Source organism: Bubalus kerabau, chromosome 1, assembly GCF_029407905.1.
Source record: "Bubalus kerabau isolate K-KA32 ecotype Philippines breed swamp buffalo chromosome 1, PCC_UOA_SB_1v2, whole genome shotgun sequence".
Taxonomy (NCBI): domain Eukaryota; kingdom Metazoa; phylum Chordata; class Mammalia; order Artiodactyla; family Bovidae; genus Bubalus; species Bubalus kerabau.
The window spans coordinates 220,527,756-220,545,146 of NC_073624.1; the positions used below are offsets into that span (position 1 = coordinate 220,527,756).

General features: G+C 33.3%; 1 protein-coding gene across 3 annotated transcripts in view; it reads left to right on the top strand.

Moving 5' to 3' along the window:
• The window catches only part of ANKHD1 (ankyrin repeat and KH domain containing 1), a 105,148-nt gene that overhangs the window by 69,420 nt on the left and 18,337 nt on the right, over positions 1–17,391 (top strand). For all 3 annotated transcript variants that reach the window (XM_055555378.1, XM_055555388.1, XM_055555384.1), the window contains 8 exons: positions 5,579–6,337; positions 12,180–12,325; positions 12,494–12,605; positions 13,068–13,213; positions 13,656–13,798; positions 14,238–14,451; positions 15,311–15,486; positions 15,700–15,862. In XM_055555378.1, coding sequence (XP_055411353.1) covers positions 5,579–6,337; positions 12,180–12,325; positions 12,494–12,605; positions 13,068–13,213; positions 13,656–13,798; positions 14,238–14,451; positions 15,311–15,486; positions 15,700–15,862 — 1,859 coding nt within the window. The remainder of the gene's footprint in view (positions 1–5,578; positions 6,338–12,179; positions 12,326–12,493; positions 12,606–13,067; positions 13,214–13,655; positions 13,799–14,237; positions 14,452–15,310; positions 15,487–15,699; positions 15,863–17,391) is intronic.

Below are 17,391 nucleotides of genomic sequence, written 5' to 3' on the forward strand. Positions count from 1 at the left end.
TTATGTCTCTGGAGAAGTTCCTTTGAGTGATGAATTTGCTGATTGATCCTTTTGTTTTTGTTTTTTCTAAGTCAATAGATATATGCATTGCATATGTAGCTAGTGATGGAGAGAGGATTCTTATTCTCTAGGACTGTTTTCCTCTTAGCAATCATCTTTTCAAGTTTATAACATTTTACTCCTATCTCAAGTCTTTATGCATATTTGCATCCTTTTAAAATATATGCATGCCCATAAGTCTTACCCAGGTGTTTTTTTATATATTCTACTCAAACATTCTTCTTTCATGTGCACCATTCGTCCAGGCTCCATCCATCTTGACTATAGTCTCCTGGTTTAGGCAACTAATTTCACTTATCCATTGTTAGTTTTCAAAGATTTGAGATCCTAGCTGACATTGATAGAGGCCTCAGAAATACCTTTATAAAAAAAGAAATGAAGCTGGGTAAGAGTGATATGCTCAGTTTCATAGCATTGTTTAGCTTTATCATCTATAGTTCTGAGTACACTTGGGAAAGGATATATAAGTAATATCAAACCTTTGTCCTTCCATATTTAATTTTTAAATAAATTTATTTATTTATTTTTGGCTGCACTGAGTCTTCATTGCTGCACATGGGTTTCTTTAGCTGTGGTGAATGGGGGCTACTCTAGTTGCGGTGTGCAGGCTTCTCATTGCGGTGCCTTCTCTTGTGATACACAAGGCTTAGTTGCCCAAATAGGAATCAACGTGTTCCCTGCATTGACAGGCAAATTCTTAATCACTGGACCATCAGGGAACATTGGTTCCCAGGGACCACCACCACCCAAATTTAATTTTGTAAAGAAATTTGTTGACTGAAGCCACTTCTTGCATGTAATTTATTTGTAGTAACTGATTCTACTGAGATCCTAAATTGTGAGTCTGATGATTCTATGTAGTTGTATAGCTTAGAACTAACTAATCTATTGCAAAACATTAAAATGATATCAAGATAAAAAATACACTTCTTTTGTGTGCACCTCCATTCCTCTTGAGGAGTCATTTCTTTTCTCTGAATTCCTGTGGTACTTTATTGGATCTTCCTTCTGTTTATGGTCACTCCTGCACCTTCACTTCCCCTTTGAACTTCAAGTATGGAAGGTTGAGTTAATCATACTTAATTCTTGGACTTTGTCATCATGGTTCCTGTCTTGTTTTACTTTATTCCTTTTTATCCCTCTCTCCACACCCATACTTCCCCTTAGGCAGTCCTTCTAATGTGTTTAATTTGTAGATTTTTTTGTTCTTACAAGTTCTTATAAAATGTTCACTTCTTTATGTATATTTTAATTTACGCAAGTGATATTATGTTGTATGTCCTGCTTGGTTTTTACTTTTTACATATATTATTTTTTCAATATTATTTTTATTTATTTATATTTTGCTGCACTGGAGCTTCTTTACAGTGTTCAGGCTTCTCATTGAGGTGGCTTCTTTTATTGAGGAGCACAGGCTCAAGGTGCACAGACTTCAGTAGTTGCAACACGTGGGCTTGGTAGTTGTGGTGCATGGACTTAGTTGCCCCACAGCATGTGAGATCTTCCTGGACCAGGAATCGAACTCATGTCCCCTGCTGTAAGGCAGATTCTTAAACACTGGACTACCAGGGAAGCCCAACAGTTTTTAAGATCTATCCATATGTCTACCTCTAGATTGTTTCTACCTATAGCATAGTGTTTATTCTGTATATCCTGTTCTTCACTTGTCCTTTCTCTCAGTGATGGCTACCCAAATTGTGTCTCATTCCCCACCAACACAGACAATGCTATGGTGAAAATTCTGTTACAGTCCCCTTATGGATCTGTGTGAGAATTTCTTTGGGATAAACTCAGGAGTAGAATTGCCTGTCATAGATAACCATAATGTTTATCTGACAAAGTACTATGAATTCACTCTCTAGAATGCTATAGCAGTTTACACTCCCACCAGCAATTGGTAAGGTTACTATATTTTACACCCCATTGCATTTACATACCTGCCAATGCTTCAGTTTGTACATTTTTATCTCCCGTTTTAGACTGTAAGCTCTTTGAGGGCAGGGTTTATGTTGCTCGTCTTTGTATGGCCCACTGTGGCTTGCTTGTACTAGCTGTTAAATATTTGTTGAATAAGTTAATAACTGCCAGGATAAGAATATAGATTATTCTGAAGGCAAGAGAAAATTATTAAGAATTTTTAAGCAGAGTAACATTGTGTTTAAAGAGGATGTTTAAGAACTTAAGCCGGAGTATTCTAAATTGTAGGGAAAAGATTGAAAACAGAAATATGCATGAAAAGTAAGCATTAGGTTAACATACTGCTTTATATCCCTGAGTTGTTTATTGGAGTAGGTAACATGAAAAGTTCTCAGTTTAATAGCAAAGCATTAAAATTATATAGAAAAAGTATATGTACAGTAAATGAGGTTGAATATTCCTCTGGAAGATTTACTAATAATATTCTCTAGTAGATTTCCATTAGTAATCATGGCAGTATGGATTTACATTTGCACAAATTTAATAATATCTTTTCACATATAACTGCTTATAGTAAAAGCAGTTGATTTAATCTGTTGGCCTATAACACAGATACTCTATTTTTGGACACTTGCTTAACCTTGGTCCAGTTGTAGGTCATTCATTATTTTCCTTTGGCCATTATTTTTCTGTTTCCCAGAGGACTAATTGTTTAGACACAAAAATGATTAATAGAATTAAACTGATTTCTATAGTAAACCAAATATTTGACAAGTATATAATCTACCTCATTTTCTTACTTCCAATAAAAAATAAAGGCCACATTCCAAGCTCTCTCTGTATCAAAGTTTCCTATTGGAAACATTTTTAATTAATGGAGGAAAAGTGAAAGTTGAGGAAGTAGGATAGAAACCACACCAAAGAGATAAGATGGTAACTTCACCTATGTTCCTAAATATTAATTTATGATATCACTCAGTGCTACCAAATGAATAGATTTATTTATTTCTCTCTGACAGTACAAGATGTTTGAGGAAGAAGGAGCTCTTTTATATTCTGACATCTTATGCTGCTACTTTCCTACATACTGAAAACTTTGTTGCTAAAAGGACACTTGTTTAACATTCTCTCCTTTTCCCCCAAATTGAAGGAGTTGCTTCAGCTTCTAGGAATAATTTGTTTTTCACCAACTTGACTTATTCATGATATTATAGCTTTTATTAGTGCTTTGTTGTGTATCTAGGCAATTGCACACTTCTATGGTTACTGATATTCAGTCATTGGATATTTGAGGAAGAACTGCCTTTTGTGCATTAATTTCACCATCCTCTGCTTTTCCTGCTGCCTAAATTTAGGGCTTTTCGTCTCAATTTCAGTTAAATACATTACTCTTTTTAATCTTCTGCTCTTTGTATTTTATTTGTTAACAAGTTAGAGCCATTTCTTTCTGTTACTATTCTCAAAATTCTTGTCTTATTTTGGATCTTACTATTTATATAAGATTTTAAATCTGAGAATGTCCAAAGTGGTCATAATTAATTACCAGTCTTAGTGTTGAACTCTTAACCTAGTTTTCTTAATCTTAAATACAAATTACATAGGAACTATACAAGGGTGTTTTAAAATAATGTTGGAGGAGCTTGCGGAACTTAAGAATTTACTCTGCTGATGTCATTGAATTTGTTACACAACTGAAAATTTCCTTGCTGAGCTTGCAGATTCTGTGGCAGTTAAACTCCTTTTTCCTACCATTAATTGTCATGAGGTACTTTGAACAAGTAAAGCAAACCATGGTTTCCATATAATCTTAAGGAAATAGGTAGAAAATCATCTTACAAGCTAACAGCTTTTGCTCTTTAAGGATAAAATCTCTTCCCACCACTTTGCTCAGATAGAAATATAAAATTGAATATGGGTAATTATCATAGTGATTTTGGAACTGTGATTGTATGACCTTGTTAAAGACAGTATTTAGGGGAAAATCTGTTAGGCTTTTTATGGTAACATGTTGCAGTTATTTGAGCTACCTGCAGTTTTGAGTTCTAACAAAGAAGCAGTTAAATCTCTGATTGTCTTGTCCAGTAGTTTTGTCAATCTCTGGCAGTTCAGAGCAATTAAACATCTAAAGGATTATTTTTTTTCCTTTTGGACCTAGGACTCATTTTGAATGCATTGGATGAGCTAGTTTTTAAAACTCTGAAGGTACATATGTTATTCATATATATTGACCACAATCCTTGAGAATAGACAACTATTTTTCACCTGTTTTTTTTTAAACAACTTTAATATTGCTTAATTTTCATACCATAAAATTCATTTAAATGTACGATCCAATGACTTTTAGTAAAGTTACAGAATTGTGTAATCATCACCTCCATCTAGTTTTGGATCCATTACTCCAAAAAAATCTCTCATGTTTCTTTGTGATCAGCCTGCATTCTCACCCCTATAATCTAGGCAACCACTATTTTCCTTACCTGTCTCTCTAGATTTGCCTTTTCTCTATAGATCTGATATAAATGGGATTGTACAATATATGGTCTTTTGTGCCTGGACTCTTAGCATAATGTTTTCAAGGTTCATCCATGTTGTAGGATATATCAGTAGTTTGTTCCTTTTTGTTGTAGAATAGCCCCAGTTCTTCCTAAATAAGATTAAACCTTAAACTGGCCTCAAAGTGGTTATTATATATTTCTTCCATTTTATGTCCATGTTAGGATTATTGATCATTATTTTGCCTTTGGGGAGTAAGTTTAAGTGTGACTGAAAACCTTCACTTAAATGTATAATTATTTCATTTTTAATGTACACTGCCAATATGAGTACTCCTGTATGGGAAGTCTGATTTTCTCCCAGGTAATGTTCATTGTTTCTCTCATAGATTTTTACGTGAAGTGTTTACTTAAACTCAGAATAATTGTCCTTTGTAGTATAAGTTTAATACAGTGTTCAGGTAGTGAACTTAAACACTTATGGAAGTATTTGACTTAATTAATGAACAATTTAGAAGGTTATATCTTAATTAATTTCAACCTATATTTTAAAATAATAAAAGAAACATTTTGGTAATTTGAAAAACACTTTTCCCCACTTTGATCTACAAGTTATAATTTCTTGCAGTAATCTGTATGTACACAGTTAATATTGTAAAAAGAAAAACTGGTCAGTTAAGCTAACATTTATGATACCCTCAACATTATTTTGGTTCTGCTTTAGATTTTATGTTCTTTAAAAAGTCCAATTTAATAAGCAGAATTTTGAGATTCTTTCCTCTTTGATTTTCCTTTTCTCCCTACCCCTGTCTTGTTTTCCAAAATCATCCAATCCTAAATATTGCATTTTTTAAATTTAAAAAAGTCACATTTTTTTGAATTGGCAACATCCCTGTTTGTGCTATGTAAAATCAAAGAGCCTGGTCATTAGCTACAACTGGTGTGAATCTTTGAGCGTTCGTCTGCAGCGCTAGTTACATGGGTTTGGGAGGGAGGATGTGGGGGGGTGGGGGTGGGGAGAGGGTGGGGATTTTTTTTTTCTTTCTTCTTCTTTTTATTTTTATTTTTTTTTAGCATGGCACATTTTCAAACATTTTTCATGTGCTTAGGTACATCCAAGCAGAAGTCCAGTTCCCTGCAGGTAGCAGATCAGGACGTACTGCCACCTTTTCACCCATACCAGCCTTTGGAGTGCATAGTAGAGGAGACTGAAGGAAAACTGAATGAACTGGGACAAAGAATTAGTGCTATTGAAAAAGCACAGCTTAAATCATTGGAGTTAATTCAAGGTGAACCTCTGAACAAAGATAAGATAGAAGAACTTAAAAAGAACAGAGAAGAGCAAGTCCAGAAGAAGAAGAAAATACTGAAAGAACTGCAGAAAGTGGAAAGGCAGTTGCAGATGAAAACACAGCAGCAATTTACCAAAGAATATCTGGAAACCAAAGGTCAGAAAGACACAGTATCTCTACACCAGCAGTGCTCTCATAGAGGAGTCTTCCCAGAAGGGGAAGGAGATGGTAGTCTCCCAGAGGATCACTTTTCAGAGTTACCTCAGGTTGACACAATCTTATTTAAAGATAATGATGTTGATGATGAGCAACAGTCTCCACCATCGGCAGAACAAATTGATTTTGTCCCAGTCCAGCCTTTATCATCTCCACAGTGTAACTTTTCCAGTGAATTAGGTTCTAATGGGACAAATTCTCTTGAACTTCAGAAAGTATCAGGTAATCATCAGATTATAGGACAGCCTCAGATTGCTATTACTGGACATGATCAGGGGCTGTTAGTGCAAGAACCAGATGGACTAATGGTTGCAACTCCAGCCCAGACGCTTACCGACACTCTTGATGACCTGATAGCAGGTGGGTTAAGAAATATACCTATAATAATTTCTCTTTAATTTTTGTGCTCAACTTCTTTACACAACTTTCCAAAAACACCAACTTGGTATTTTTCCTTTTTAGAGCTATGTTTATAAAATCATTTCTTGAGGTGTTTTGGAAGTGACTTTAACTCAACTCAACAGCATTAAAACACAAAAGTGTGCTTTCCCTCTTCTTTTTCATTATTTGCAAAAGCAAAGAAATAAAGTTGTCATGATCCTTTATTTTAGACCTTTGGTATCAAAATCACCCTGTCTCATATCTTGGGTAGGAGATCTCAAAGTAGAATTTCTTTGCAGGCTTTAGAGATAATCATATAAGATTAGACATTTAATTTTCCTATTGGTGATTTTCATATTTGGAAATCAGAACTCTAAATCACATTGCTTTTTCTTTATGATTTTATTAGATCAATTTAAACATTCTAATTAAAAGGGATATTCAGAAAAAAACCATAAGCATTCCATATTGTTAAAATATGTGTGATTAGAAGATCTAATGTACATTGAAAGTATTGTCCATTTGATAATGATTTGGAGATTGGGCTTTTTGTAGTAACTGTCTTGATGAAAGCACACAGACATCACACACACACTCAAACACACACACAGAGGTAATCACCAAAGCAAAAAAGAGACCAGCCTTATAAACTTAAAAGTGTATGTTTCTGTTTATTGTTGTGTGGAAAATTACAACTAGATATGAAATGAGGTGCACAAGTTTACTTTCCCTTTCATTGTCCTTGCAGCAGTGGGAAAACAGTGCAATTAATCATTTACCTTCCTAAAGATGGCTGGTGAATGTATCACCTCCATGAGAGCGCAGTTCAGAAATGCAGCCAGAATGGCTGTTGACAGTGGATGAAGACCAAGAACTAAGATGTAGCTGGAGTGATATTCAAAGGCAGGCCAGTCCTCTGTCTCTTGATTGCAACATTTTTTTTTCTTTACTGTTGTCTGTTTCTTCTTGTCATATTCTCCTCCCCTCCTCTCATCCCAGTTATGCTTTCCCAGTTTCCTTTCTTCTGTGAGCCTTTAGTCTTCCTAATCTTTACTGAATCTTTTAAATGTGGAATAAAACTACTTAATTCAGGAATTTTATTGGGCATGTGTATGACTTCCAGTGTTTATTGTAAGAGTGCCTGTGAGGCTCCTCTGATATGTAATAGGTATCGCTGTGCAGAGGAGGAATATCTTAGTTTTCATAAAGAAAATTAAAATGCTAGGAAATGTTTTAAGGAGTTAGATTCTTTATTCTTTAATTTTATTTTTTATATCTTCAGCCCATAGCCACTTCACTCGGATTAACTTTGTGTTATTAGCATTGCAAGTTGTTATAAATATTGAATAACTTTATAGTTCATTTATGGTTCTGATTACTAATTTGGTTAAAGCAGATATTAGAGTATAAAGTGTGATTAGGATTAATAATAATGAAACTCATGACCTGGAAGGAACATTTTTAAGACTTAGGGTTCTATAAATATCATTGTAATCTTCCTAATTAAGTACTCCATTTGCAGTTATGAAACCCACATTACTGATCAGTTTAGTTTGTTGGAACTTAGGACCTGTCCTTTTATTTTTAAAGAATGGAGAAAACATCTCTAAAGGGTACTTGTAGGTGTTAACTTTATGGTAGTATTTAAGGCTATTTCTTGTGGAGGAGGTCAAATTCTGTTTATTCCACTGAACTATTTGTTAAATTGAAGTGACCTTTTATAAAGTTCACATGAAACTTCAAAAAATCAGTTTAGAAAACATCTTTTAATTATATTTAACATTAATCTAAATGAATAAAATTTAATTTCTTTTAGACATTAATGTCTCCTGACACAGTTGGCCCACCATATTGTACAATATTCTTTTGTTAATAAGCTTTAAAGTATAAATCTGTCAATACATTAAAAATTATATGTTGCGTAGCTTGTGGGATCTTAGTTCCCTGAACAGGGATCAAACAAACCCTGGCACCCAGCAGTGAAAGTGCAGAGTCCTAACCACTGGCTTGCTAGTGAAGTGAAGTGTTAGTTGCTCAATCATGTCCAACTTGTTGCAGCCCCATGGACTGTAGCCTGCCAGGCTCGTCTGTCCAGGGAATTCTCCAGGATTGCCAGGGAATTCCCTAAAAATTATCTTTATTTAAAAGCTTTTCATTTTGTTGAAGCTTATATTTTAAAATATATAGCAAAAAGGATGACTTGCCTCAAAATTTAAAATGTTATTTTATTAAGTCTGAATTTCTCTTAATTTCTTAATTGAAGGTGAAAAAAATTAAATAAGGATGAATTAGGTAAATACCTAGTTCCATGATTATACAATATGTTAATATGTCAGTAAAATTATAGGTTAGGCCAAAGATGTAATTAATTTTACCTATATCAAATCTAGTTATCATGCCTTTATATGAATCATGCCTTATTAATAAAAGAGAATACATCTTACAATTTTACTTTAGATAATGGCAGTAAGTTTTACTTTTAGGAGGGTTTTTTTATTTTTTGTTTTTCCCAGCACGCCAGGCATGTGGGACCTTAGTTCCCTGACCAGGGATTGAACCCTCACCCCCAGCATTGGAAGGCAGAGTGTTAATTAGCCACCGGACCACTTGGGAAGTCCCAGGATTTTTTTTTTTTTTTTAACTGCTGTTCTATCTCAAAATATTTGTCATGAAAGCGAGTTAGTTAGATACATAATTTATTAATGTCATAACTTCACTAGTTGACTGACAGCAGTTTAGTATATAGTCTTAGATGTATCATACTTGATATAGTCCCAACCAGAATATATGTTTACTCTCAGATTGGAAACATGGTTCTTCACGTCCATTTCTTCCGAAAGTAAGTGCTGGGCTTTTGAAGTTATCATAATAGCAAGTGATTCTCAGTTCAGATGTCTAGAATAAAGGTCTAAAAATAAACAGCAATTTAAAGAAATTCAAAATAGCTTTGACCATTGAGCAGTTCTAGAAACATCTAGCAAAATTTTCATTCTTAATATATTAAGTTCCTTAGTTAAAAAAAATCAACTAATATCTCTTTATTTACATTTATTGAGTGCTTGCCATTTACCAAGCTCAGTGCTAAATGCTTTTATATATGTAATTTTATGAGCTATTTAGTAATACTAAAAAATAAGTCCATTTCCCATCTATTTTTCTGTTGAAAACTGAGGCTAATGGAAATTAAGTTGCTAGTTAAATGTTAAGATTCAAACTCAATTCAGCCAGGTTTAAGAACCTTAGATATAATATGCATGCATTTGATTCAACTGGAAGTTCTGAGTTTATATTTAAGATATTATTTTCTTAGAATTCTAAATTGTATAAAATAACAATTTCCCTTGTTATTTTTATGTTAAGATATGATTTGTATATAAGGTTTAATACAGTTTTGTGACTTTAGAACATTGTTAATGTTGTTGGCATCTTAATAGGCTTTCAACACATACCAATTCAAAAGTATCTTGCTTTAAGCAATCTGGTGATAGTCAATTTAGGTTTTAGAATGAAGTAATTGGAAAATTATCTTTGAGGGAATTTACGATAAAATATCTTTAAGTAATCATTTCTTCTAGTAGATGTTAATGTTTTATTTATAGATTGTTATTTATATGGAAATATTTATACAGTTACTGTTACCTAAATTGGATTACAGTGATTTAATGTCTTAAGACCTTGCAACATTACTATCTTCCATATTGTCTACAAAACTGTCTTAAATTTTATAAAGAAGTAAGTAAAGTATCACCCCATTTTAGGATAGTACATAAATTTAATTTGAATTATGTAGTGACTTTCATGATAATGATCTGTTTTGGTCATTTTCAGAGGCATTTTGATCAGACGTAGGAAGCATTTTAGGATTTTTGAAATTGTCATAGTCCTGGTATAATTTTATCTTAATAAATCCTTTATTCCACATATACTTTTAAAATCTTTGCTATTTTCTAGTTTTATCTTTAGAACTTTTCATATGTAATTTATCCTTTTAAAGTCACTTCTGTGGAATGTTTCTGATTGTCATTATTATAAGGAGGAAAAAAATGTTCCTAGGGTACTGTTGTACCAAAATGTACAATCAACGTAGCAACACTTTTTTGATAATAGAGCTGTTGAATGTACAAAAGTATTTTTTAAAAACCAACTCTGTAAAAAAAAGTCTTTTATACCATCACATTCTGACATAGCACTCTAGTCAACTATTTAAATTTTTTTGAATATCTATTTTTCATAATCACAAAAAGAGATAGCATGAATAAACAAATTTAACAATGATAGAAAAGTAATTCTTTATTAACATATGTTAATGATTATGAGACTGTTAAAATCTTAGTGTTACAAAGGTGCTATATATCAAAGTTTAGTGTCTTGTTTCTGGAACTTTTTTCCACTCTTATCAGCTGTTTTGAGGGGGGCAGCAAAATACTATGTGCTTTTAATTCATTCAGTGCAGATTTTTAAAGCTTTGTTTTCATCATGCACATTCTTATAAGGCAAAACAAATGTTTATAATAATTTTTATTTATAACCATATGGCTAAATATTTATGTGTATATTTATGTGGTAACAGAAGCTGCAGAAATTCATATGATCAAGATGATTTTATATATATTGGTTGGGAGGAGGAAGGGACAGCTCATGTAGAAACATCCTTAAAATTTGCTATTATTTATAAAGAAGTAGCATACTACACTTAATCTTTCATACTTGTGGTCATAAGTATCCTTGATTGGGATTCAGCCATATCAAAATTCTAGAGAGAAAACATTCTCCAACCATTGAAATGCTTAAATTTTCCTTTATGACTTAGGTGTTTTTGATTGACTTTTAGCATGGGTAAGAGGAAGTTAATTGCCATCACTGAAACTTTGTTGTCTTTTTCTATACTATTGATTATATATTTTTTCTGAGTTTTTTCTTTCTTGAGTGAATTGTAATGTTTTATTTTTCAATGCAGTGATTGATAGTACTGAAGTCCTATAAAATATCTGATAATTACATATATTGGGCACTTACCGTACCAAACACTGTGTTAAATGCTTTTTATACATTATCTCACAGACAATTCACAGTATCCGTCTGAGATGGGTCCTGTTTCCCCCTCCATGGGGCAAACTCTTGTCTTTTATGAAAGAAAAGAAATATGCAGAGCCACAAAGATATAATTTCATTTAATTCAGTTTCAGACACTAGATTTTGAGGTCCCAAATAAAAGTTCCAGTGTTCATTTTTAAAGCAATTTGATTTTCAGACACTGATTCATTTTAGCAAATTTTCAGAATAAATATTGAATTTTAAAAATACATACTCTCTGTTATTTATGAGAGAGATACTCTGACTTGTTCTTTCCCTTCTTCTACATCTTCTATTTTTCTTCTTCTTTTTTTAAAATTTGCATTATTTTCAGGATATTTTTATCTAATTGCCTTTTACAAACTAAGATTTACAATTCCTTTTTTTCAATTGGAAACTATTTTCTTCCTACTGACACTGTAAAAGGCTGCTATTTCTTCTGTTTCACTAAATGCCAGGTACCATGCTCAGTATTCTATTCCCAACAACCTTACAATGGAGGTATTATATTTATCATCCCATTTTACACATAAGGAAATTGAGGTTCTGAGAGTTTAAATTACTTGCCCAAGATCAGAAAGTCATTGGTAGAACTGGGATTCAAACATATGTCCATCTGACTCAAAAGCTTGTGATTTGACTACTACATTGTATTACTGCTATAGAATATTCTGTTTTCTGTGTTTTTTTTGTATACAAATGACTTTACTTTTAAGTAGAATTCAGCAATATGAATATTGTTTTTCAGCTGTGAGTAGCAGAGTGCCCACTGGCTCAAACAGCTCTTCTCAAAACATAGAATGTCTTACACCTGAACCCTGTTCTCAGTCTCCAAGCAATGTGGCTTCTCAGTCTGTACCCCCTGTATATCCTTCAGTTGACATTGATGCACATGTAAGTAGACTGCTTTATTTATATTTATTTTTTGCACATTCCAATTTTCTTTGGAAAGGAAAAGATTCATTGTACATTAATTGTGGAAATTAACATTATTTGCTCTTCAATCAATAACCCCACCATAAACAGAAAAAAGTTTAATTCTTTTTTTTTTCCTTTTCCTAGACTGAGAGCAATCATGACACCGCATTAACCCTAGCTTGTGCAGGTGGCCATGAAGAACTTGTATCTGTACTCATAGCACGAGATGCTAAAATTGAACACAGAGACAAAAAAGGTAAGAAGTGTTAGAAATAAAGTCTTGAGTGTCAGAAAACAATTTTTTTTTCACTGTGGGTAAGTAGTTCCTGGACTATTCAGTGAAAAGATGGGTTAGCATATTTCAATTAAGTATATCCAGATTTGTTCATCTACAGAGCCAAATTATTATTCAGAAATTCAGGGAAGTACAGCAAGTTGTGTTTGCTTTTTCCTTGGTCCAAAAGTAGAGCATACAAAGGTATCAAAGTTTATTATGATTATAAGCTTGAATAGTTTTCTTTGACTTAGCATTTTCTTTTTATCAAGTATTTATGGGGTTTTGTCAGTAACAGATTAGTGTTTAAAGCAGTTTTATGTTAAATGATTATAAGTATCTGTCCTAAAGACTTCTTCCTCCTCAAACAATAGAGAATTAAAAAACAGTAGCTTATTAAGTAAAAAACACAAATTTGACTGAGATTTTTATTTTCTGATTTAGGTTTCACACCACTGATCCTGGCAGCAACAGCAGGACATGTTGGAGTTGTTGAAATCCTTTTGGATAAAGGTGGAGACATAGAAGCACAATCTGAACGAACTAAGGATACGCCTCTTTCATTAGCATGTTCTGGTGGACGTCAGGAAGTATGCTGATGTTTATTTTCACTTTGTAAACATTTTATTTGTATTTTAAATATGCATGTGCTTAGTAGTTTAGCTACATGAATAAAACTTGCATGTGTTTTGAGATATTCTTTATATTTAATGAGAATAGTAAATGTCCTTTTAAAGAATCTATTCTGAATGGAGCAAAATCCTAACACAGGAAATGCAAATTTGTCACTTAATAATTGAGGAAGTGAAAGAGTAACAACTTGTTATTTCAATATAATTAGGATTTCATAGGTCTGAATTCCTTGATATAAAATTGAATTCATTTATCTAGTACTGGCATTTGAATATTTACTATCTGATTAAAATGTTAGATATTCAGAGAACTTAACGATCCCATTTCTTTGTGCTTCATTCATTATAAGATGAACCCTTGGTGTAAACTAGATTTCTCTGTTCCTATTTTACTTTGTAGGTGGTAGACTTGCTGTTGGCTCGGGGTGCAAATAAAGAACATAGGAACGTGTCTGATTATACACCACTGAGTCTAGCTGCATCTGGAGGATATGTTAATATCATTAAGATTCTGCTTAATGCTGGGGCAGAAATTAATTCAAGGTATCTATCACCTGTTCATTTTATTATTCATGATTAATAAATTATGACCTTAGAGTTAAGTGTTTTCCCCTAAATATTTAGACAGATGCCATTTTTAAGCAAGATAATACTAAAGTTGCAAGGCCAACAATTATTCCTGTAGTAATGAGAGCTTATTTCAGCTAACATGGCTGTTTTCAAAGAGGTTTCATTTCAGAAAACTCTTTTGTTATATATCGTTAGAAATTTATAGCCTCTGAATAGGGGTTGTGTTTTTAATTGTGAGATTTTCCTAATTATGAGGTTTTCTAATTTTGAGACTAAACAAATAAAATCTATTCTTTGGTGTTAGAAAGCTTTATTTTCACTGAAAGTTTTACATTTTTTATGTTCTCTCTGCTTTTAAAAAAACAACAGGCAACATATTATTTTAATTTTCTGAGCACATTTCCCCCCTTAGGACTGGGAGTAAACTAGGTATTTCTCCCCTGATGTTGGCTGCAATGAATGGACATGTTCCTGCAGTGAAACTGCTGCTTGATATGGGTTCAGATATTAATGCCCAAATAGAGACCAATCGGAACACAGCTCTCACCTTGGCCTGTTTCCAAGGCCGAGCAGAAGTAGTGAGCTTGCTTCTGGACCGAAAAGCCAATGTTGAACATAGGGCAAAGGTAAGCATTTTATAACTTGTCAACTACTTCAGACATATTTCTAATAGAAAGAGCATAATATAACATAGCATAGCACACTCAAATTGAATGTGCTATTTTAAATTTTTCTAAGTTAAAATTAGGAAATTCTTGCCCCAGTGCAGGATCGTAGAATAGTGCTATCCAGTGGCGGGTGACACATTGTCACCATTCCTAACTTTATTAAGGACAGCTGAGATCTCCTTTAATGAGACAGGTGCTTTACCACTGGTAAAAATCTCAATTAAAAATTACTTTATAAATTACAAAACTGAGGGAACTAAAATTGAGGCAACTATAATCTGATTGTAACAGATTATGACAATTTCATGACAGTGTAGCATTTAGAAAGTAGGAGTTAGTATGTCAGTGTTTATAATTTCTCTTCTTAGAACTATTAGGTACTTAGACCCCCTGAAACATGTAGCTTATGTATAATTCTTTTTTTTTTTTTTTTTTGTATAATTCTTTATAACCAGACAATGGTCAATCTAGTAGTCATTCCAAATTGAAAATGTCTGAATGAAAGTCTCTTATTTTTTCCCCTGATTATCACTTTTTTATTTCTTAAAAGAGACAGTTACTGTCTCATGTAGATTTATAACAACAGAGATGTTATGAACTGTTTTTTATTACCATAAGGTATTATAAGTTAATTTAGTCTAGCATGTCTTAACAGAATCTAACAATTTTCACTTGCTATTTTAGTAAAGCTTAAGAGTGAATTTTGCTTAGCTCTCTTGGGAGAGAAAATCAGAAATAGAATCCACTTATAAGTCATTGTTTCAGTCCTTTAAAGAAATCAATGTAATTTACCCACATAATTTTTTGGTTTAAACAGACTGGTCTTACCCCCTTGATGGAAGCTGCTTCTGGGGGATATGCAGAGGTTGGAAGAGTTCTCCTAGATAAAGGAGCAGATGTCAATGCTCCCCCTGTGCCTTCCTCAAGAGACACTGCTTTAACAATAGCAGCGGACAAAGGTCACTACAAATTTTGTGAGCTCCTGATTAATAGGTAGGTAAATTTTATATTTGTAAAAATTTCCTATGATCCGTTTCACTTTTCAGAGCCTTTACAGTTAATAAAATTGTTTTACTTTATTTGACATTTAAAAGAACAGCGTATTTGCTGCTTTATAAAAGAGAAAAGATAAATTAGAGAAAAAAAGGAAAAGTTAGCCCCTTCTCATAGGAAGCAAGCTATACTAACGTTCTTTGATTTGTACAGGGGAGCCCATATTGATGTTCGTAACAAGAAGGGAAACACACCACTTTGGTTGGCATCCAATGGTGGTCATTTTGAAGTGGTGCAATTGCTAGTGCGATCAGGTGCTGATGTGGATGGAGCTGATAACCGGAAAATTACACCTCTTATGTCAGCATTTCGCAAGGTAACTTGATGTGGACAAAAATGACAGAATTTGTTTAAAACTACTGAATTTTAAGTTGAAGTCATAGGAGAAAGATAAATTGGTCTTGAGGAATTGACGCTGTTTCTATATACACACCCCTGCTATCTGTACTCTCTTTATGGCCAAATCTTAGAGCTGTATGGTAGTTCCCTATAAGCAACTTTGCTGTTAAATAACTTCATATCTTGAAGAGTTTTGTTATATTTTTGTACATAAAACATGAGATTTCAGGGCAGATATTATGGGTAGATAGATGCTTAAGAGGAACAAAAACAAGTAGACTCTCATAAAAATTTATTATACCTCCTGTATAAATTAAGGTTTACTTCTCTGCTGTATATTACAAAGCTTTCCCATTAAAATTGTGATAGACTATAAACTACTTAACATGGCTTACAAAGCCCTGTATCATATGGCTCATGCCAGGCTCAGACCAGTCATTTCTACTGCCGTACCCCTTTGCCCCTTTGCTCACTACACTTCAGCCACTGGCCTAGAATTCACTAAATTTTTAACTTCCTGAGGCCCTTTGCTCACTGGTTTTCTTTTCCTGAAATATTCTTTCACTTGCTTTTCACCTTGCTCACTTCTCGTTATTCTTTAATGTCCACTCCTTAAATATCATTTCTCAGAAAGTCCTTTCCTAACTTGCAACCTGAAAAGTTTCTCTTGTTCTCTTTTATAGTTTATTTTCTTATCTCATTTTGTAATTATACATGCAAACATGTATTAGTTTTTTAATGCTCCTCTCCCCAGTTAGGGACTTCCTTGGTGGCTTGGACAGTAAAGAATCTGCCCCAGACCCAGATTCAATCCCTGGGTCAGGAAAATCCCCTAGAGAAGGAAATGGCAACCCACTCCAGGATTCTTGCCTGGAGAATTCCATGGACAGAGGGACCTGGCAGGCTACAGTCCATGGAGTCACGAAGAATTGGACATGATTGAGTGACTTTCACTTTCACTCCCTAATTAGACTGGAAGATCTATGAAGGTGAAGATTCATGATTGTCTTTTTCACCACTATTTATACCTAGTTGTTCAGCACAGTGCCTGACACAAACTAGATGGTCAGTAAATAGCTATTGAATGAAAGCAGTGTAAGTTACCTGTCTTTTAAAAAATCTTAAATATTTTTCCAATTTTTTCTTTCCTTTAAATTGAGATATAATTTATATATATTAAAAGTGCACAAATCTAAGATGCTAAGTTTAATGAGTTTTAATAAATGCATATACCTATGTAACCCACATCCCATAAAGATATAAACTACTTCCATAATCCTAGAAACTTTAATCATGCCCATTCTCAGTTAATTCCCTGCCCAAGAGGCAACTACTTTTCTGGCTTTTGCCACCATCAGACTAATTATTTTTTATTGTTTTATTTTTTGGCTACACCATGGCACGTGCAAAATTTTATTTTATTTTATTTATTTATTTTTTTCTTTAGCCATGGACTTTATTGTTTGAATATTTGCAATTATTATTCTATACACAAATGTTAATTTC